The sequence below is a fragment of the Manduca sexta genome, chromosome 28 (genome assembly GCF_014839805.1).
Source record: "Manduca sexta isolate Smith_Timp_Sample1 chromosome 28, JHU_Msex_v1.0, whole genome shotgun sequence".
Taxonomy (NCBI): Eukaryota; Metazoa; Arthropoda; class Insecta; order Lepidoptera; family Sphingidae; genus Manduca; species Manduca sexta.
In genome coordinates, this window is record NC_051142.1 from 15,944,741 (window position 1) to 15,965,950 (window position 21,210).

At 42.7% G+C, this 21,210-nt stretch overlaps 3 protein-coding genes across 5 annotated transcripts; all 3 read left to right on the plus strand.

Moving 5' to 3' along the window:
* Positions 1–3,801: 3,801 nt before the first annotated feature.
* Positions 3,802–8,552, plus strand: LOC115456229 (thialysine N-epsilon-acetyltransferase). Its single transcript, XM_030185197.2, has 3 exons — positions 3,802–4,015; positions 7,811–7,862; positions 7,940–8,552. Exons 1-3 carry the CDS (start codon positions 3,920–3,922, stop codon positions 8,332–8,334), a joined length of 543 nt encoding a protein of 180 aa, XP_030041057.1. The 5' UTR covers positions 3,802–3,919; the 3' UTR covers positions 8,335–8,552.
* Positions 8,553–8,680: 128 nt separating this feature from the next.
* LOC115456224 lies at positions 8,681–16,177 on the plus strand. 2 transcript variants are annotated; one of them, XM_030185192.2, is made up of 13 exons: positions 8,729–8,768; positions 9,806–10,098; positions 10,189–10,566; positions 10,636–11,991; positions 12,654–12,947; positions 13,142–13,297; positions 13,369–13,540; positions 13,626–13,766; positions 13,989–14,446; positions 14,524–14,701; positions 14,789–14,913; positions 15,001–15,151; positions 15,616–16,177. In XM_030185192.2, exons 2-13 carry the CDS (start codon positions 9,912–9,914, stop codon positions 15,794–15,796), a joined length of 3,777 nt encoding a protein of 1,258 aa, XP_030041052.2. In that variant the 5' UTR covers positions 8,729–8,768; positions 9,806–9,911; the 3' UTR covers positions 15,797–16,177. The 2 variants fall into 2 exon arrangements, with proteins under 2 accessions (XP_037300602.1, XP_030041052.2); XM_037444705.1 differs by having other exon boundaries at positions 8,681–8,768; positions 10,189–11,991; positions 15,616–15,850.
* Positions 16,178–16,513: 336 nt separating this feature from the next.
* On the plus strand, positions 16,514–21,204 carry LOC119191001 (probable pseudouridine-5'-phosphatase). Of its 2 annotated transcripts, none has more exons than XM_037444697.1 (7): positions 16,514–16,782; positions 17,227–17,309; positions 17,868–18,003; positions 18,493–18,623; positions 20,261–20,359; positions 20,609–20,668; positions 20,917–21,204. In XM_037444697.1, exons 1-7 carry the CDS (start codon positions 16,653–16,655, stop codon positions 21,067–21,069), a joined length of 792 nt encoding a protein of 263 aa, XP_037300594.1. In that variant the 5' UTR covers positions 16,514–16,652; the 3' UTR covers positions 21,070–21,204. The 2 variants fall into 2 exon arrangements, with proteins under 2 accessions (XP_037300594.1, XP_037300595.1); XM_037444698.1 differs by having other exon boundaries at positions 20,625–20,668; positions 20,917–21,056.
* Positions 21,205–21,210: the final 6 nt, after the last annotated feature.

Consider the following 21,210-nt stretch of genomic DNA (forward strand, 5'->3'; position numbering starts at 1 on the left):
CCACGCCACCCGCGGCACCCGCGACACCCGCGCCGCCTGCTTACGCAACCGCGGCGCTGGTGGCAGCGACACGCCTGACCCGAGCGCCGGACCTCCTCCCGGCCGCCGCTGGCTACGCGGCTGCCTCGGCTGTCTCGCTTGCTCGCGTCCCGCGCCCGCACATCATCAGAGACATCGCATGTCTCTACCGTTTTAGCAAACGTCCACATCACAATATAAAGCAGAGAAGAAGTTTGTACTACTCGAAAGTCTCGGTCCCCCACAGAAATAATATGACAATAGAATATGGAGAGCCTAGTTTTATCATAAAATACTAGTCCCGCCAAATCGACATGTTAATCTAGTAGATAAAATGTCACAGCTCTTCTAACAACAGATTGCATGCTCCATTGTTCACCAGTAGGACATGCGATTGCTACGAGCGAGGTGGGATAACGGCTCTTGAGGACCGGATCCCTCTTAGCACATTTTTCTCGACGCCGAGACAAACTGCATCACCCGTTTACGATAATCTGAATCGGGTAACGAAGGCTTCGCGACCCCTTGTTTTTAAGGCTATTATTTGTGTGTGATTTGACTGATAAGATTTTCTTTTCGCCTCCATATGAATATAGAAATACTTTAGTTACTGTTACAAACACTGTATATGCATGTGTACTGCTCTACAAGTTGATTAAAATATACACTTACCATTTGGTTTGTTTTAGCATTAATTTTATGATCCGTGGAGTTGAGTTGAATTAACTGACCTGCATATTTGCTGGTTTATGTAGTGGGAAAACATATTTTAGTTAATTCATGCTAGAATTCGGCATATTTGCGAAGCGAAAAACAACAAATCATATTATCTATATATATAAAAATGAATCCCTATTTCCCTTGGTCACGCCATCACGCGTGAACGGCTGGACCGATTTCACTATTTTTTTTGTTGTATTTGTTATTGTCAAGAAAAGGTTCCTATGAAAGAAAAAAATCTAAAAATTCCGCGAAAAATTAGAAAATTTAAGAAAACTTAACGAAAATATTAATTTTATATAAGTGCCAATTGTTTGAAATAACTGTCAGCGATTGACAATGCGCGTTGTAAATTCATAGTTAAGACGGGACAACGTCTGTCGGGTCAACTAGTATAATATTAAATTAAATTATCTGCCTCAGTGGCGTAGTTGTATTACGGTACGACTGCAGTGCTGAGATCTCGGTTTCGATTCCCGGGTCGGGCAATGTGATATTGGATTTTTCTACTCACTATTTGAATTTGTGTCCGATATGGCGATAGGTTCGCCTCGCGCTCGCGCACAGCGAAATTAGTTGCACCAATTGCGCCTCTACATTCAGGCATGAGTGTGTGTATTAAACTATCATATTGTAGTCAATAAATTTACTAAAGGCATATATTATACTGCCGGTAGCGGGCTCTACCAGTAAAGTCTAACTTCGATGACATAGCATTTAAATGTTGTCTCTCATGAAAAAACAAGACAAGTTCCTTGTAGTTATAGCGATATTTAACGTAAGATTACTTCATTTGAAGGAGCAGACGATTGCTGGATTGGAGATTGCTATTAGATAGATATAGCGGAGGATGCTTTGCTTCATGATAGACTGAGAACTTGAAAAAGTCGATAGGTAGCGGATGGATGCGGACTGCTCAAGACCGCAATAGTTAGCGCTCACTTAGAGAGGCCTACGTTCAGCAGTGGGCAGAGGCTGATTGATTAAATGATCTTTATATCTATATTAAAAAAAATGAAAAGTCTCGAACCATCTACCAGAATGGTAACTGTAAGGCAAGATTTCTGTAAAACATTGTTCAAACTAGTAAGGTAATTTTACGTGGGTTAGCTGGCATTGACAAACTTTGCTACAGTTAGACTTAAGAAAAACCGTCCGTCATTGCCATTTATTTGAAAACATAAACAACAGAAACTTACTGATCAGTTTTTTCACTGGGATAATTATAGATTAAAATACAGGTTTTTTCAACTGAAACCAAAATTTTTTTTGGTAGGTTCAAGGCTTTTTTTCAGTCATTTATTTCTAATTGGTATACGATTTATGTGTGCGTGGATGTATTAAATAAAGTAGAAGATTGCTTTTGTCTGAAACTCAACTAAAGAATCTTATCAGAAGACTTAGGAAATGTATGGATTTTGCAATAAATGAAATTAATTTTATATGTATTTAAAAGAAAAGATATCATTAAAAATTTATTATTTAAATTACCTTCACATTACCTAGAAAGAATATTTAACAAATCTATTTATTAATACAATACAGCTTATATCTGTTTTATTGTTACATTTTGTATCTTCGTGTGTGTTCTTTTTTAAATATTGATATAATTAAGAATTCTGATATAAGAAGAATTACAAAGGAGAGTGGATTGCAATCACAATGGATTGACTTTATCTTGGATTTGATTTGCAAGTATCGCAATTATTCAAAATAAAGGTAGCAGATTAGATAGACTCTTCAATATTTTCTAAGTCACGTAGCATGTTGGTACAAAAATAGGTAATTATCAACCCTTATTCCCCGTGCTTTACAGAATTTTGGAATATATGAAGGAAGTTAACAATGACATTAGAATGACATGCTAATTATGGCAATTTTAGGGTCTGGTTTCCCTTGTACTTCTATATTATATTCCATTTACTACAAAATTTGCAACTACTAAATACATATAATATCCGTTTTATCATTTAACATAATATTATAAGGTAGACAGATCTCTAAGATGGTAGAATTTATAGAGTAAGTTATGAAGTTATACATTAGTAACAAAGCCTTCACCAGTAAATTATTCCTGATGTGATATTGAATTGCAGTACCTAGTTGTGACAGCTTCACTAACAAACCGTATTTTGGGCTTTGAGAGATGAATATCAAATAAATAATAAGATTAGCCCTGTAATATATACTGTCCCACAGTTGGACACGGGCCTCCTCTACTACTGAGAGGAATTAGGCCTTAGTCCACCACGCTCGCCTAGTGCGGATTGATAGACTTCACACACCCTCGAAATCCCTATAGAGAATTTCTCAGGTATGCAGGTTTCCTCACGATGTTTTCCTTCATCGGTAAAGCAAACGATAATTCACAAAGAATACACATATAATATTTAGAAATATGAGAGGTGTGTGCCCGTGGGTTACGAACCTATGGACATTCGTCTCGGCAGTCCGTTCCACAACCAATTAGGCTATCGCCGCTTCAATATCAAATAAATGTATATAATTCATATTCAAACAGATAAACGTAATTGTTTCGATTGGCAAAGGATAAATATCTCTCGTCAATCAGAATTCTATCTGGATTCCACATCACTTACCATCGCGTACAGTGGAGTCACTTTGCTTTGTCCATAAAATATATCATGTGTGATGGTAACAAAGTCACTACCTATGCGAGTTTTAGTTTTAATTTATGTATTTCAAGTACGAGAAACCATTGACACGAATCGTACATTCAACAAGAAAATAATGTCACTACGAGGTTTTGTGGCGTATTTACGTAATCACACCATCTAGCGGAAATGTCTGTAACTATTTAGTTGTAGCAAAAGCTAGATAAAGTGTACATCAAATCATTCAGCTGATAATGTACAGCTGGCGCTGTAAAGACATTTTCATTTATTATGTCATCAGTTATTTAAATGGCCTATTTTTGTTGACGGACGACCTAAATAACAACATTAACCACTTAAATGAAGTATTTTTTTACCCACTCTAATAGCACAACAGCGCCATCTAGGGGAATATTATCATCAGTACATTTGTCTCGGGTCACAGATAATAATATTGTACTATATATACAAGACGTCGACAGTTTCGCTGGGCAGTGAAGTCCCGCGCACGCGTCTTGCCGCCATACCACGTGCGCAGTCCTATCTCTCGCTTGAGTGCTGGCGTCATGTCTTCGGAAGAGAGAGCCCCGACGATGTCAAGCGCGGTGACCGTACGCGACGCCACGCGCGAAGACATGCCGCTCTTCCTCCGATTGATACAGGTGAGGAATTTGTGATGATGCTACTTGAGGAAACTTCTTACACCCTGATGAAAGAAATCGTTAGTAATTAGCAACTATTCACAGTGTAAAACAACATACCATCTGGTTGAATATTCAAGGTTCAATGTATATGATGAGTGATGATCAGGTAGGAAGCGACCCGGCTCGCCAATTAATCATATTATCAGAGATAGGATATTCAATGACGTACATTCTCAACGCGTTTAATATAATCCCAAACCAAACAATCAATGGAAGCTATCAATATGCATTAGTGTGTATACATAGATGTAAGAGTATAGTTCTGATGCATGTGCATTGGCGTATAAGAGTGTGTGTGTAGCTATGAGTGCGTAGGCGCATGTGTGAGGCTTGCAAATGCATGAGGTGTAACTGTCAAAAGCTGACTATAAACAAATTATCATACATTAACCTGATTGGTGTCCTTATCATAACATGGATAGGAAGATCCGAAGCTGAGAAGCCCGCAGTTTCCAAATCTATAAAGTACCCTCTAAGTCATGTCTTATCTCCATATCGGAAATAAACATACAATCCTAGACAACTCACGTAAGTTTCCACGTAAAGATAATAAATTAAAACAAATGTTTAATTGTACACTGGCGGAAATTATTAAGGCGACCATAGAAACTAACTCTAATAATGTATCGATTATAATATGAAATACCTTTACATAACTATCTGTATTTGAATTGGCTATATGGCAATGTAAATATAATCGCATTAGGTATATTTCCTATAAGACAATATTTTATAAATAAATAAACGAACAAGAACAATTTCTAATTAAGCAGTGGTAATATAATTACCTACTGTTGTTAAATAAATGAACCACGAATCCATGAGTGTTAACAAAGCATAATTGGAAGGAAGTTTCCACTTGAAATAATGTAATTTGTTAATAGCCATTTTGGAGTTCATAACACAAAGGACACACTAGGATTTAATAAAAAATAAATATGCACGTTCTTATTCGAAATCGATTATACTTAATTCGTGGCAAAGAGCAATCCCGGATCTTGAATTATTTGGAGGCGGGACAAAATCTGGATAATGCCCCCCCGACCACCTATATTTTTAACTTTGTCATCATCATCATCATCATTGCGCGCCCCGCGGAAAATAATTTATGCGTTTTATGTTATGGATGTCTCAGTAGTCAAAGTTTGGATTTGCCGCCCTCTGAATTCGCCGCCCGGGGCATGGGCCCCGGCTTGCCCCCCCATAGATCCGGGGCTGGCAAAGAGTCATAATCCGACTCGTGCCGGCTTCCCTTTCGTAATTTATATAAAATCTAATAATTATCACTAGAACGATTTGTGGACTGCATATATGCTTATTAGTACCTTATACTTATATTGAGTTCCTTTCGTAGTTGAATTGGGTTCCCTTTTGGAAAATTTCACCCTTCGTCAGTGTTATACTTGATTACCTATCTTACTATCATATTAATACTAAATGAATTATGAAAATTAGCAAATATTGGATGGCAGTGGCGGAGCTGCCATGTAATTATATTAATAATTTATGGCAAATGTAAAAAAACGACATGCAGACCGCATTTATGAATATCAGTAACTACATGCTATTTTACCTTATCCCTCTCAGTAGTAGATGAGGCGCGTGCCCAACAGTTGGACAGTATATAATACAGGGGCCTTATTCTCTATCCCGCACGTTATTTTGACAGTGCGTAACAAGCACGTAACACAACCCATCATGTTTATTACTATAGAAATTTGGCTTACAGAATACCATTCCACACACATGTCTCGAAGATAACAAGACACGGCCGCGTTACGCGTTTACACTATCATACAGAATAAGGGCCCAGGGCAGATATGTTCCCTTAAAGAAATATTCACCCTCGGCCACTGTTGGGTGGTTGTTTAAAGTAAACGCCGTTTCAACGGCGCTACCTAGTATGGGCTAAGTGGGGCAAAAGGAGCCCATCAACATAGAAAATAACGCACTCTTAATAAAATAATGACTTATTTCAAAATTGTTAATTTGTGGCAGTCGTCGGAAAACAAATTTTTGTTTGCTACCTTTTTTTGAAGTTGCTATAAAATTGAGCTCATTAAAGATAGGTAAAAAATTAAACCTATAGCATGAAAAAAAGGGGGAAAAACTTAAAGGTTGCAAACAGAAATTGGTTGTTTGACGATTCCCACAAATTGGCAATTTTGGAATGGGTCATTATTTTATTAAGAGTGCGAATTAAAGTGAACGTAGAAACCGCTAAATAGATTTAAATGTTTGCCACACCGATATTGAATGTTGGTCTTATACAGGAACGGGTTAAGGGCGGGGCGCCAGGTCCTAGCGAGGACCCCAAAGACTTTGGGGGACGTCTGACTACATTCGCGCGTCCCTATTGCAATGTAAAAGGCGCCCAAGGAACTCGTATATTGATAATAGTTTTATTTAATTAAACCTCAAACTGCTTCCGAATAATGAATGATTAGAATTATCTTTACTAAAATATATTTTAACATCTCACTGTAGTTGACCCCTGTTATCGGAATCTGTTCGATGCTCAATAAAAAAGCATCTCTGTCGTAGGAACGATCCAGTCAACAAGATTACGCGATATTTGATGAATGATAGCTCCTCTATCGCTGACTCCCTAAGAGGTACACTCAATGAGGTATCTGTCTTGTTTCTGTTTATAACTTTTATGAAATATGTACTTGCGTCGTATAAATTCTAATACAGAAGAAATCATTGAACTCTTGTGAAAAATATACAAGTTACAAGCCATTCAAATTAGGTAGTAGAGGTAAGTGTCAAAGAACAGAAAAGGGATGAAATACTTGCATGTGACGTCATCGGGAATTACGTTGCGTGCGAAAGAAAGAGATGGAGCGATATTCCCACTTCGCGCCCACTCCTGTACGTAGGAATATTTGAAATATGAATTACTGCTTCATTTCTTACCAAATTTTAATTCCGTTTTCACAGCAGGACTTCTTTTTTGTACTATATGCTGTACATATAGGTACGAAATGCACAAAATCAAACATAGTCAAGTACGTATTCTATAGAGTTGAATACAACTTAAATTGTGTAGTCTGAGCATCATTATTCTGCCAGTCGGACTCAGATAAAATAGATTTTAATACCAACCCTATATTATTCACTTCTGGGAACGGGCTTCACGGTTGCGTAGCGCAGGGGCAAAGAGTGCGGCCTGACCCTAGAAAGATTTTCAGGGGAGGGGCCTAAATTATGTAGAGAAATCCTTGTTTTACGTTTTTGGCTAGGAGTGGCACGTGTGTTTCTTTTTTGCTCTCGCCTGGTGCTTTGGGGCGGCAAGAACCTATGCTACGCCACAGGGCCTACTCTATTACTAAAGGGGCTTAACCCTGTTTTTTTCAGTAGGTCGACTTAAAAGTACAGCTACAGCTAAATATACGTAATAAACTAAATTGCCTCGAAGTGAGGGCTTTATGCTTACCGAATACAAATTTACTAATGTCATTGAAGAAATAAAGGTCAGCAATTTGGCTTGAACGCCTGAATTCAGATTTATAACCACTGTTAATAAGTCTTTAGTTACAATATATTATTCTTAATTTGGTGTGTGCCAATATATTGTGTATTACGTTACATAATTGAATTAGAATCTACAATTTATTGCTGATTCATCGTACTTGCTAAGGAAAACGTACTAAGTTGCCTGAGTCAATATTTTAGTAAAACTTTAGTCGTGAGATTACACAATACGTAAGCAAAAAGGCAATTATAAATTTTCCGTTGTATGTTGTGCAGGATCTGGCCGCGTTTGAAGGCATGCCCGAAGGACCGCAGTTGACAGTCGATGGTGAGTACACAATCCACAGTTCAGGACCCTATCTTGTGAGCTTTATTTGAATTAAAAAAAAAGTCTTGTGTGTGCAGATCTGATACGGGATGGATTCGACACAACGCAACCGTGGTTCTTCGGAATGGTAGCAGAGTCCGATGGCAAAGTAGTTGGCTACGCAATCTGCAACCGTGCCTTCTCCAGCTGGACAGGGCGCGCTTATTACATAGAGGATTTGTACGTCCTGCCGCCGTACAGACGCGCCGGTATTGGCGTGCGAATGATGCGAGCGCTGTGCGAGCGCGCGGTGGCCGAGGGAGTCGGCCGAATAGACTGGCACGTTCTCAAGTCAAACAATAGCGCGCTCGCGTTCTACGCGCGGATGGGCGCGCGCGACATGCACGTCTCCGAGGGACGCGCAGCGCTGCGCCTCGACGAAGACCGCATCGTGGCTGTGGCTGCCGGCGACCTGCTGGCCTCTCCGCGCTGACTCCGTGCACTTTAGGCAGCACCCCCGCATTTCCGCGACACGTACAAGACGCGCACTTAACCCACAAGGGTTTATCACGCACCAGACAGCTATAAAGAAAATACGAGGGGCGATAAGTATAAGACACAGTAAACTCACACGTAGTCTGCTATAAAATAAAGTTAGCTTATTGTCTACCCATGTTATACCTATTTAAGTAAATAAAGCTATTGTGACGGTGTCGGTGTTTCATTAGTATGTGTTGATGTATGTTGTGTCGCTGGGGTTTTACGAGCGAGGCCGACGCGCAGGCGCGCGGGTCGCCGCCGCCGGCCGCCGCGCCGGCTCGGTGGCAGCTCGGCGTGACGCCCGCCGTGCCGCCGCGCCATATCGCTGTGTCGCGGCCACTCGGTCACGAGCCGCGCCGCCCGCCGCCCGCCGTAGTCGCGACACAGGTGAGCGGCGGCTCCCCGCGCGGCCTGAACCCTGTCGCGCCCTAGCCCGGTGCCGCGGCGACTTCTACACTCACTTCTTGCCTGCTCGTTTATTTGTTCTGGTGACCTTCTTAAGGTTTTTATATAATCTTTTGATACAAATCTCAGAGGCATTGTGATTATTCGTGTCCGTTTTGATTATGTTTGGGTGCTAGTTAAACTAAGGAGAGCAGTAGTATCAAATTGCGATATAACTCTTTTAAATACACTGTGAAAAGTATGATGTGTTGGAATGGACGTCTAAAATGAAGGTATGAATGGGACATTGTGAAAGAGTACTTAATTTGCAAGAGAATAGGGGGAAATCAAGAAAAATAGTATATAGGTGGTAATGAATGATGAAGACGAATAATCGGAAAGAATGGAAAGTAAAAACTTGTATGGATTCCTAACAAAAATTAACTAAGGTGGCCTAATGATGATCTTATTTTCAATTACAAAACTTAGTATCTAAGTATTCTTAAGAGCTTCTATCCAACATTAACGTGAGTTGTTCGAGTAGGTATCTAGTCGCAATCATTGTGCCGGCACGCTTCGCGCAACAGACGTGCGGTCGCGTACAACGACTATGGCACATTGAGCGTATGCTGCATTGTGTACGGAATGCCCATACTGATGTGCGTGACTCCGGCCACATAGTTCGCGGCCGACACTATTGTTACCATGTTAAATTTTCATAAAAGTTTCAGACAAAGTCGTCTTTGAGTAATCTACTTCTAAGAGAGAATTCTTCTGCTGTTTTTTCTTGACTACAATATGTTTGTACTTTGTAGGTGCTCATGACTATATGAAGTGCCCGGTTGATCAAGTGGCCAATACTTTTACGCACCAATAGAACAATTCATACCGTTTATTCTATTTTAAATATTCGGATGTAAGTGAGGGAGTCATGTGTTAATGAAAGCTTTTTCGCCCGGTGACAAGTTCAGTCAGCCGGCTGAATGCTCGGGCTGGGCTAACCGAAGCGTGCAGCGCCCGTATCGATTAACTATTCGCAGCACAGAGGCGTGCCAGCCGCGGCGACTCGTTTGATCCGGTGCAGCGAGGCGTGCAGCACCCGCGCCGCCGCCACCGCCACCCATGGCGGACGTCACCTGACGCGGCATGCGCGCGTTGCTGCCGCTGCTGGCCGTCGCCGCTGCGCTGCGGCCCCCTGCACTGCTCGTGCTGCGCACTGCGTGCTCCGTGCCATCGACTTCCAACTCCGACGCCTTCGACGCGGCGCGCTTCCGCCAATTCGCGAGCGTACAGCGAACCACGCTTATGCCAGTGAAACTCCTCAGCTACCATGGTGAGACAGCATAATCAGTAGCAACTCTTTCTATTTAAACATAACCTTTTTTGTTTAATAAATGCGTCATGCCCCACTTGCTTCCATTAGACACATGCGGCGTTTCCTGGAGGGAATCAGTGGCGCGAACAGCGCTGTCGACCCTTGGCGCCGGTGGACTGGTGGAATGCGTGGGATGGCCAGGCACGAGCGTGTGCGGTGCGATGTCAGCAGCGGCGCGCGTGCTGCGCAGACCGGTGCCAGCGGAGTGCGCGCGGGTGGGCTCGCGGGCTCATGCGGTGGCTGAGCTAGCACGCCGGCTACGATGGTCGCGTGTGTTACTTCCTCCTGCGACTGCCGACTCCACCGCTCTTATCGCCCCAGAATGCAACGCCGCGCTACTGGAGGTGGCGCGGGCGCTGTCGGCCACCGGCGCCACCATTCGCTACATGACGACCGAAGCCTCCGATCTTCAAAGACGTTCACACGGTGAGACCACGCGAGATTTACGAGCCACACCTATTTACTTTGTGAAACTTATTTTTGACTTATTTACAGTGGTAATACTCTGCACTTCCACTGGTAGTAACAGAAGCCAAGACACGGAGCAATCATTCAGCGGCGCGGATGCACTGCTGTTGCTCCTCGTCCAGGGGCGTCCTACAAACCACCAAGGATCAGGTGGTGCTAATAATATGTCGGCCACCGATGTCACTGGCGACAAAGATACTAAATCGATTCCAAACGTCACAACACATTCCTCTTCAGGTGAACGATTAGATTCTACTATGCCTATAAATGGTGAAAAACATATTTTCAAACATAGGACTACCTCACCATTCCATGAGCTCGATAGTTTAAAAATATCTTCGAACGGAACTATAATAACCGGTGCATCAGTCGCGTCGATGGATGATGATCACAACAAAAAAGTTTATCAAATTCTTACGACAGCACGAAACCAAACTACAAAACCAAAGTCGCTGGATAACAATAGTCATTTGCATGTTGTAACCGGCCAACAGCAAGTTCAAGAAGTTCCCTTGAAAGAGTCTGCTTCAGATGTGATAGATGAGCTGGACGCAAGCCTAGACCGGCTTGGTAAAGCACTGCCGAACCGCGTGTTGGTACTACGCGACGCCGGGCTTGGTAACGAGCACGCGCGCTCCGTCGATGCTTTGCACGCCGCCGCGCTACGGCTACTCGAGCGGGCTGCAATTGCCGATCGCGCGCACCTACAATCCTTACGAACGATGTACCCATTATATGGAAGGAACGACCTACAGAGTGCTTGGCGCCTCATAGCCACTCTCGACGCCACTTCGGTGCGACAACTTGATGAGGACGTTGATTGGGTTACTTCAGTAGAATTCCACGATAAAGGCGACGCCCTTCAGCGTTGGAACGCCACTCATGATGGACGTGACGGTGAAAGTGTATTTGCGGGCTTAATCGCCACGCTATTGGCGGCGGCGGGCGCGGCGGCGTTGGCGTCGGGCGTGGCGCTGGGCGCGCGGCTACTGATGGCACGGCGGCGGCGGCGCAGGCGACGCGGAGATGCTGTGCTCGCGCCTGCAGACTTCACGTTTCCGGCAGACGAGCGGCGGCGTGTCGGAGAAGGAATGGAAACGATGCTGTCGTGTTGGCTAAAGCAGCTGCATGAATTTGGCGGACCGGAGCTGGAGCGTCCTGACCTGCTGAAGCAGCCGGCCGCATCACCGCGCGTGCCCTCAGTGCCCTCTTCCACATGTAGCGTAAACCGTACAATAGCTGACCGACGGACACGCTACAGAGGCGACGCAGTACACCTCAAGTGTCTGCCGGCCGCCAGTGCGTTTGAACTTAAAAGGAAGGCTATCGACGTGTTGCTCGTCATGCAGAGTTTACGCCATGAGAATATCAATCCTTTTATTGGTATGTTCAACTTAACTTTTTCTAAATATTTCCAATGTATGTGTATTTGCTGACGCGAAGTAAATAGGCAATGTAGGTACAGTGATATGCAGTGAATACGAGTGTAGCAAGACGCGTCACATGAATCTGGACCGTCGATAATAAATTTAGATTGCGTTTACTCCGATATCAGTAGAATGCCTTCAGTAATAAAAAGACTTCATGTGAGCTATCTATTTTCAGAGTGGTTATAAGCCCAAACCATTCAAATAGTTCCGGCCCGCGTGCCGACGAATACGTTAATGGATAGATTGTTTAGGCGGCTCATCTCATAATTGAAAATGACTCATCCACTCCTAGAGGCCGTCCTGAGCCGATGTTTGTAACCTGTTAGTGGGTTGCCGTTAGCATGGGTACTTAATTTTTCAAATGTTTCGAGCGCCTAAAGTGCTCACTCGAAAGTCCGGTGTGTTTGTATCGGTCGACCCTTGTCTATCTACAACCGTGAGACAGGTAGGTATCAAAAATGTGGTTATATTAAAAACCCAAATTGTTCCTTGAAAATCAATCAGTTTGATAAAGAACTAATTAAACTATGAATTATTTAAATAGAGTCATTATTATGATCCTTGCTTAATCCAAATGGTAAAATGCTACAATGATAAATTAGTACGCGTGGCTAGGGTGCCTGTGTGATAACCGGCCAGCTCTGGTGTTCGACTACTGCGGGCGCGGCTCGTTGGAGGACGTGCTGACGGCAGACGACATCAAGCTGGACTGGACGTTCCGCCTGTCGCTGCTCACAGACCTGGTAAAAGGCATGCGCTACTTGCACGCGTCGCCGCTGCGCGTGCATGGCCGCCTCTCATCGCGCAGCTGCGTTGTCGACTCACGCTGGGTGCTGCGGGTCTCTGACTACGGCCTACCAGCTTTCTACCGCGCACAAGCCCTGCCGCAGCCGGAACGCTCCGCAAGAGGTCTGTTCAATTTCCTTTCGCTACCGACACGGTTCTCAACTTTCAACGTCTTTTTTGGCTTAATTATTATCTATCCTGTCAGAAATTGTATACCTGCTTGAATCCTGAAGTTCAGTCACTTGTCAGCCCAGTTCGCCATTGTCTCGTTTTAATGTTGTTTGAAGCATTGTAGAATGAGTCCTTTATAATTGCAGAGCTCCTGTGGACAGCTCCAGAACTACTTCGGGAAAGACGCGGCGGCGGAGGGTGGGGTGCCACACAGCCTGGCGACGTGTTCTCTTTCGCTATCATCATGCAGGAGGTAATCGTACGTGGCGAGCCCTACTGCATGCTGGCACTCACTCCCGACGGTGAGTTGACTTGCTTTTTAGGATAGCATGCTGTGACACCCTTGACGCTCATTTATTGATGACTATTATAGAGATAGTAGAGAAGGTCTCGCGGCCGCCGCCGCTGATTCGGCCCTCGGTGTCAATGGGCGCGGCGCCGCCCGAGGCTGTGAGCGTGATGCGCCAGTGCTGGAGCGAGGCACCCGACCTGCGGCCCGACTTCAACCGGCTGCATGATGTTTTCCGGCACATGCACAGGGGCAGGTACCACGCGAGTTCCATGCTATTCTCAGCACATTTAGACGCTGTAGATATGTACACAGAAGTTAATTTTCTGTTATTGTTACAGGAAAATTAATATAGTAGATTCTATGTTCGAAATGCTCGAGAAATATAGCAATAATTTAGAAGAATTAATTAAGGAGCGTACGGAACAATTGGATATGGAGAAGAAAAAAACCGAACAGCTGCTCAATAGAATGCTTCCGAGGTACGGCTTTTGCTTGTGATTATTTAGCCGCAAATTATGCTGGTGAGTCGCAAATGTAGTTATGTCTACCTAGTTGTAGTATGGGTAGATACATTTGTATCCGTAGTATAAATAGAATTACCATCGCTCACCATTCAACCTAATATCTAACAAACAACTATCAGAGGTTTGCCGCCCTCATACAAAAATACAAATTTAGCACACGTTGTATACATTGCACAGATCCGTAGCAGAACGACTCATGCTGGGCTCGCGCGTAGAACCAGAAGAGTTCGAGGAAGTATCCATCTACTTCAGTGATATCGTGGGGTTTACGGCGCTGGCAGCCCGAAGCACGCCCGTACAGGTGGTGGACCTTCTCAACGACCTGTACACGACGTTCGACGCGGCCATCGAGCAGTACCGCGTGTACAAAGTGGAGACTATCGGCGACGCGTACATGGTGGTTGGCGGATTACCGAAGCGTGCGCGCGACCACGCTGAAAGCGTGGCCACTATGGCCCTGCACTTACTGCATCTGGCAGGGCGCTTTCGCGTGCGACATCTACCCGACACGCCACTGCACCTGCGCATCGGCCTGCACTCGGGCCCATGTTGCGCCGGCGTCGTTGGTCTCACGATGCCACGCTACTGCCTCTTCGGTGATACTGTGAACACTGCATCGCGCATGGAGTCCACCGGTGAGTGCCCGAAAGTCTCTCTATCCCGCACTAAACCTCGGCGCCGGCGATGGAAAAATAAGAGCATTGCGTTCCAGGTGCAGCATGGCGGATCCAAATGTCGGCGGCTACAGCTGAGAAGCTCCTGGCGGCGGGTGGATATCGACTACGATCACGAGGCCTCACGCAAATCAAGGGCAAAGGCGCAATGCACACATACTGGTTACTAGGAAAGGAAGGTTTCGACCGTCCCTTACCCACTCCGCCTCCTCTTGAGTGAGTTTATATTATTACAACAATATTTTGTGTTTACTTTTATTGGTGAGAGCTCTCACATGTTGCTTGTTAATATCTATTCTGCAGATCCGAAGAAGAAATTCTAGTGGAAGCGGAATGTGAAGTTGACGATCAAGAGCCAGTCTCGAGGACAATTTCACCGTCGACTCACTCTACTACTCCAGACACCGCTGTTGTAATGGACGGATGTTGTATGCTAGTCTTTTTTATCTTCGTCCTTGTATTTCAGTTAAATTCAAATCAAAATAAAATATTTTGTATTTATTCTGCATTAAAAGCACCCGAGAGCGCGACGCTGCCCAAAATGTGTGAGTTAATGGGTAGTATGAGTCCCATGAGTCCCACGTCTACGACAGCTTTGGAGGCTCTGCCACGTGGTCCTCTACACGGCGCCAGCGTCGATCACAGCGCAGCTTACGCGCGATACAGGTACTGTTACTCGTCATTCGACGTTCCTAATTTTAAAAATACAATTACAACGTCACTACTTCACGTTCTGCATAAACTATTAAAAAAAATATGAGCTCATGGACTTAGGCATAAGTTTAAACAATGTCCCGAGGAATATCATTCGTAACTCAAGTTCACATATACAATATACAGTGAATTATTTTGTGGAAGGAAAGGAGATAATAAATGGAGGAATTTGATTTGTAAACTTTCATGAGAGGCCTATGTTTAGCAGTGGACATCTTGTGACTGACGATGATGATAAGGGTGACAGTAGTTTGTTATCGTTGTATAGGCAAAGCGTTGGACCATTACCACGCATTATGGAAAGTTGTAATATTGACTCTAAATTTAAAGAATCCCAATTTATAGAGTTCCAGAAACACGGAGGAATGTAGCTTCTTCCATTCCTGTATATTGCTATTGCTCTAGTACCGTTTCAGATGGCTGCCGGGAGGTGCGCGGTCTCTGCGGCGGCAGTGGTCACTGGAGCGAGGAGAGGCACTGGCGGCAGCGGCTGCGAGCGCAGAGCCCTTAGCTCTGGTGGCGGGCGTCACTCCTCGGTCAGCCCCGCGGTACCGCACGCGACGGGATCAGCGCGAGGACGAAACCCATCTCACGTAGATTAGGGTTGCCATCTGTCCCGGTATAGAGGGCATGTCACTTTTTTAGTACTTCTGTCATAAAAGAGCTCCCGAATATTTTCCACGAGTCACTTTAGTCAACAAAACCTTAAATGGTTTAGTTTCAGGAAGTTATGGCAACCCTAACTTAGACACACGTTCTCTTTCGAGCCTGGATCCTCGTATCCCACTTACCCCACCCTTTCGGTGCCGCTCGATCGACAATAATTTTCGTAGTCGACGTCCGTGCCGCTCGTCCCGCGGCGCGGCGGATTCCTTATGTAGTGCGAGCGTCGCCATTTTTTAAATGTGATCCGTCTCTGATGATCTCTGTATTTTTGAAATTTTTCGATGATAAATAAAAATTATTTTCTCGTTTAAACCTGTGTTTTATTTAGTTTTATTATAAGGACTTCTATCTACTTAAAAACCTATGTAAGAATAAAAATGGTGATATAAAAAGCGTTTAACGTGATGCGCGATAATCGTCAGTCGCCATTATTTTCATCACTGGAATTAACTATCTGTAGGGCTTTTAAGTAAAATTCACATAATGATTTATTCTTAAAAATTAATAGAGCTACTGAACTTAGGGTTCAAAACAATCTAACCGAACCGACTCTAAGTAGAGTAAAGCCTTATTTCAAACGACTCATACACTGCCTATTTCATTTAGTTTCGAATAGAAATCACAGATGGCTTTGTATATCATTTGTCAAGACGACACTTACAACTTAACTTCGCTGTCAACAAAAGAATAAAACACATGTACAATTTATGCACGGCCAAAAGAAAATTCTAGATCCCCTAAGAAGAAAACAGAAGATGCTGAAAATGTACAGTCGAAATTTTGGCGTATGTTGTTGGGGGTGCGCGGTGCGTGCATGAGGGTTGGGAGGGGAGGTGAGATAGTCACAGCCGCTAGCAGCTTGCGTCGCTTCAAGAAGGTTACTCACTGTCTCTTCGACCTCGACGGGACTGTTCTCGGTAACTCTTAGCGTTTCTTATTCCCTGGTAGTTATTAGACTTACCTACAATATATAATATAATAATATCAGCCCTGTATTATATACTTGCCCACTGCTGAGCACGGGCCTCCTCTACTACTGAGAGGGATTAGGCCTTAGTCCACCACGCTGGCTTAGTGCGGATTGGTAAATTTCATGCACCTTCGAAATTCCTATAGAGAACTTCTCAGATGTGCAGGTTTCCTCACGATGTTTTCCTTCACCGTTAAAGCGAACGATAAATTCACAAAGAATATACACATGATTTTTTTTTAGATATCTCAGAGGTGTGTGCCCTTGGGATTTGAACCTGCGGACATTCGTCTTGACAGTCCGTTCCACACCCAACTAGGCTATCGCCGCTTCGATTAATTATGGTCTTTTATCCTTGATGTTAGAAAGCTAAATTGTCTCTTGGTCGCAGATTCCGAAGTGATGTACCACAAGATGGTTCAACAGATTTGCGAGAAGTACCGACGAGTGTATACGAAGGAGATGCAAATAAGGGTGACTATACTCATTCAAGCGACAAAAAGACTAAGTTCGCCTAATGGGAAATTCTAGTTAACATTACACTCATTCTTGTGAGAAATATATACCTACACACTTTTCTAACCGCGTACTTTGTTATTTTTTATTGCGGTCAATTTAAAATGACGCAATGGTTTGATTTATTTGTTATACTTATCCTTATGCTATATCAATGTGGGGTAACAAACTTTTTCTAGCATATTGTAAAATGGATGTCGCTCAGTATTTATAATATTCCGCATCATTTTTCTCAACCTTTCTTATTAATGCCAGCCTGTCATCAACAGTATTGTAGACCCTAAATTCAGCGCAGTAGCCCATTTATCATCGGAATGTTTGCCGGCAAACATGACAGCTACATGACATTAGGCGTGTCACGGAAAAATAATCTTATTATTAACTACATAATAAGGTAATTTTTCCGTGACACGCCTAATGTCATAACTGTCATAGCTGTCATGTTTGCCGGCAAACATTCCGATGATAAATAGGGTAGTATCGTATTTACAGCACCAATGTCTCCAATAAATGTAGATGTACGGCGTTACGGACCGCGAGATCTGCGTGACGGTGGTGAGGGAGTTGCGGCTGCCGATCTCAGCGGACGAGTTCGAGACGCAGCTCGAGTCCATGGCGCAGAGCATGCTGCCCAGTGCACCGCTGTTGAAGGGTATCGTTTATAAGTATTGAATGAGGCATAGCAAGGAAACAATGCCGATTTTATACTTTAAACTTGGCCACTTAGATCGTGTGCGAGCATAACCAGCGTGTGCGCATACTTTGTGGAAACAAAAAAGGTTCCTCGTTGCTACAATGTCGCCCCATTTACAGCCTATTAACAAATGCGGTACTGCAATGAAGCTTTACTATATATGCAATTTTATCTTGTCACGATAAAGTGATTAGATACACATGTTCTGGAGTTAAGTACAGTGTAGATTGTCCAAATATTATATATGAGGACCAGCAAGATACGTGCCATTTATACTGTTAGGTGTGCTAAGTGTAATCTAGTCACATGACCTTGAACTTTCGAAAACATTTTTGAAAGACACAGAGTCTGTCAATGGCGTAGTTGGACACATCCGCCGTCACCATACAGTGTAGTCAATTGCCAGGGTAAAAATGTATAAATGAATTCTTTAAACACCTCTCCCAGGTGCAGAGCGTCTGCTGACGCACCTGTACGACTACAGCATTCCATTAGCACTGGCGACTAACTCCACGGAGCAGGCGGTGCGTCTTCACGCATGCGCCAGACCGCAGCTCTTCGGCATGTTCCACCATAAGGCGAGTTATGTTTTGTGTAGACATGAGAAATCACTATGAGTGTTATGTTCTAAATTAATGGCGGGTAATGCGGCCACCTGGAAAGTCATTGTTGCGGCTTATTATTTCTATGATAATAATTACACAGGTCTACAGTGATTTTGGTGCCGCTAAAAGTAAAACTTATTCCAAGTACATTCGGTATCCTGACAAAAACCTGATAGTTATTTTTTTAATGCTACGTGTAGTTTTCGAGATTTTACATCGGTAAATAATTTAAAAAGTTTTTAATTAATTTATTAAAAAACAATAGAACATTTAATTTGATACGTTTAATTCCATTTAATTACACATTATTTAACAGGTTAGAAGCTTCTCTTCATAGATTTTCTCCGATGGATGTCTTTAGGACATTCCAAAACAAGATTTACGTTTTGATACTCTTCTTTTAATTTTGTTGAATGAGCAATAGGGACAGCTGCGTGTTTATTACCAATATCTAGCAAAACACATTTTAAACTTCGCTTACAGCTGTCTATAAACAATCTCCATTCGTCAGCTTTGTACCTTGAGAGCCCCAGTTTCATTAGAAGACCACCAATGTTATTACAATAACCTATATCATTTTCTGAACTAAAAAACCGAAGAAATTCTTTTTCTCGATCACGATAAAATGTTATTTTCGTACCTTGAGATAACAAATTTCTATCTTTGAGTCTAGATGTTAGGAGCTCAGATCGCTCTTTCGAAAGGTCAAGGTCTCTAATCAAATCACTTAAAGCATCTTGAGAAAAAAGTAAAGGCGCAGTTGATACTTCAAAATCACTGTCACGTTCATCAGAAAAAACTTCCACCATTTCTGTGTCCGACGAATCTGATAGATCGAAAAGATCTTGACTCATAGGAGATGGTACGTCATCTGAACACAATCGAGGTCTTTTGGCAAACGGTAAATCAGGATATGTCATTTTTTGTTTATACCATGTAATTCTACAGCACAAAAATAACAGTCATCAGTGTGATTTTTTGGTTCTGCCCAAATCATCGGAGCACTATACTTTAAATGATTACGTTTACCGTTTGCCCACTGTCTTAAATGCTCACTACATAACTTGCACACAATGTTTGGAACCCACGGTTTGTCCAGAGCCTTCATCTCTATACTAAAGTAATCAACGTATGTCTTCTCCACTAAATCTGTTATAGGTTTTCTAAACTTATTCACTACATATTCACCACAAATGTAACAAAATGTATTTGAATTATTTACACAACACCTTCTCGATGACGACATATCGATATTATAAATTAAACAAAAAAATTACTTTATTTTAATGACATTAAGTCTGTTAAAATACATTTTTAGATTATTATCGATCGATACAAATTCGAACGTAGCTTCAACGTTTTGACCGATTTGCACGACATCTGGTGAGCTAATTAACCAAATTATTATAATAATAATATACATAGAATAAGCAACACCAAACAAAAATATTTTTTTTTGTAGACCTGTGTTATTGGTGCATCGTCTTATTGCTATAATTTGTTGGTTTGGTAATAATTTTTATATTACAAGGAAATTAAATTAATTGTGTAATAATGGTTTCAATATACATGCTGCAGTGTAGGTGCTAATTGAAAAGTATGATATCTAGGTGAGCATAACAGACCCCGAGGTGGACCGCGGCAAGCCGAATCCTGACATCTATCTCGTAGCAGCGGCGCGCTTCCCCGACAAACCCAAGCCAATACAGGTGATTATAGACAATATTTAACAGCTGTAAAAAACTTTTCAGACGATTATTTAATACTTAAAAACCGAATATTCACGTCATGTGTAATCTATGTGAAAAGTTTCCTGCATATAGAGAGTATGCGCTATTCGCTCACAGATGGCGCTGTACTATAATTACTACTGACTGTACTGTACTTTCAAAATTTTAATAAATTTGCGTTAATAATCTGAATGTAGAGGTGATAAAGAAGTGTTGACGGTAACACAGTGTCTCGTGTTTGAAGATTCGGCGGTGGGCGTGGAGGCGGCGAAAGAGGCTGGCATGCAGGTTATATTCAGAATATTTTTGTCTTCATTAGCTAAAACACTTATATTCAGCAACTAGTTTATTCGATTTTGATTTTCATTTATTCAGACAAGATTTGTTTTTATGAGACTCAAGAGGTATTTTCTATCATAAAAAAAACTTGTAATCTTTAATTCTCAAGGTCATTACATTTTAGAACTATATTTTTAGATTTCAATAGGTTCAAGTCAAATAATTTTCTAGTCGTTGATGATGTTCTAATACTTCAGGTGGTAATGGTCCCGGACCCTCGTCTCACCCGTGAACACACGCGACATGCGACGTTGGTGCTTCGCTCTCTGCTGGAGTTCCGTCCGGAATTATTTGGTTTGCCGCCGTTCCATGATGACCCCGCCAACACTGATGGACGTCCGCGACCATAGACGTTTATAGCCTAGAAGAGCTGTAGACTAGATACCAGATGGTTAATAGATACTTCCTACCTTAGATTAAACATGCGCGTACGCATGCGTTGCTATAAACTAATTATTTTGAATTTAGAATAGTCGACGCGGCTTTCACGT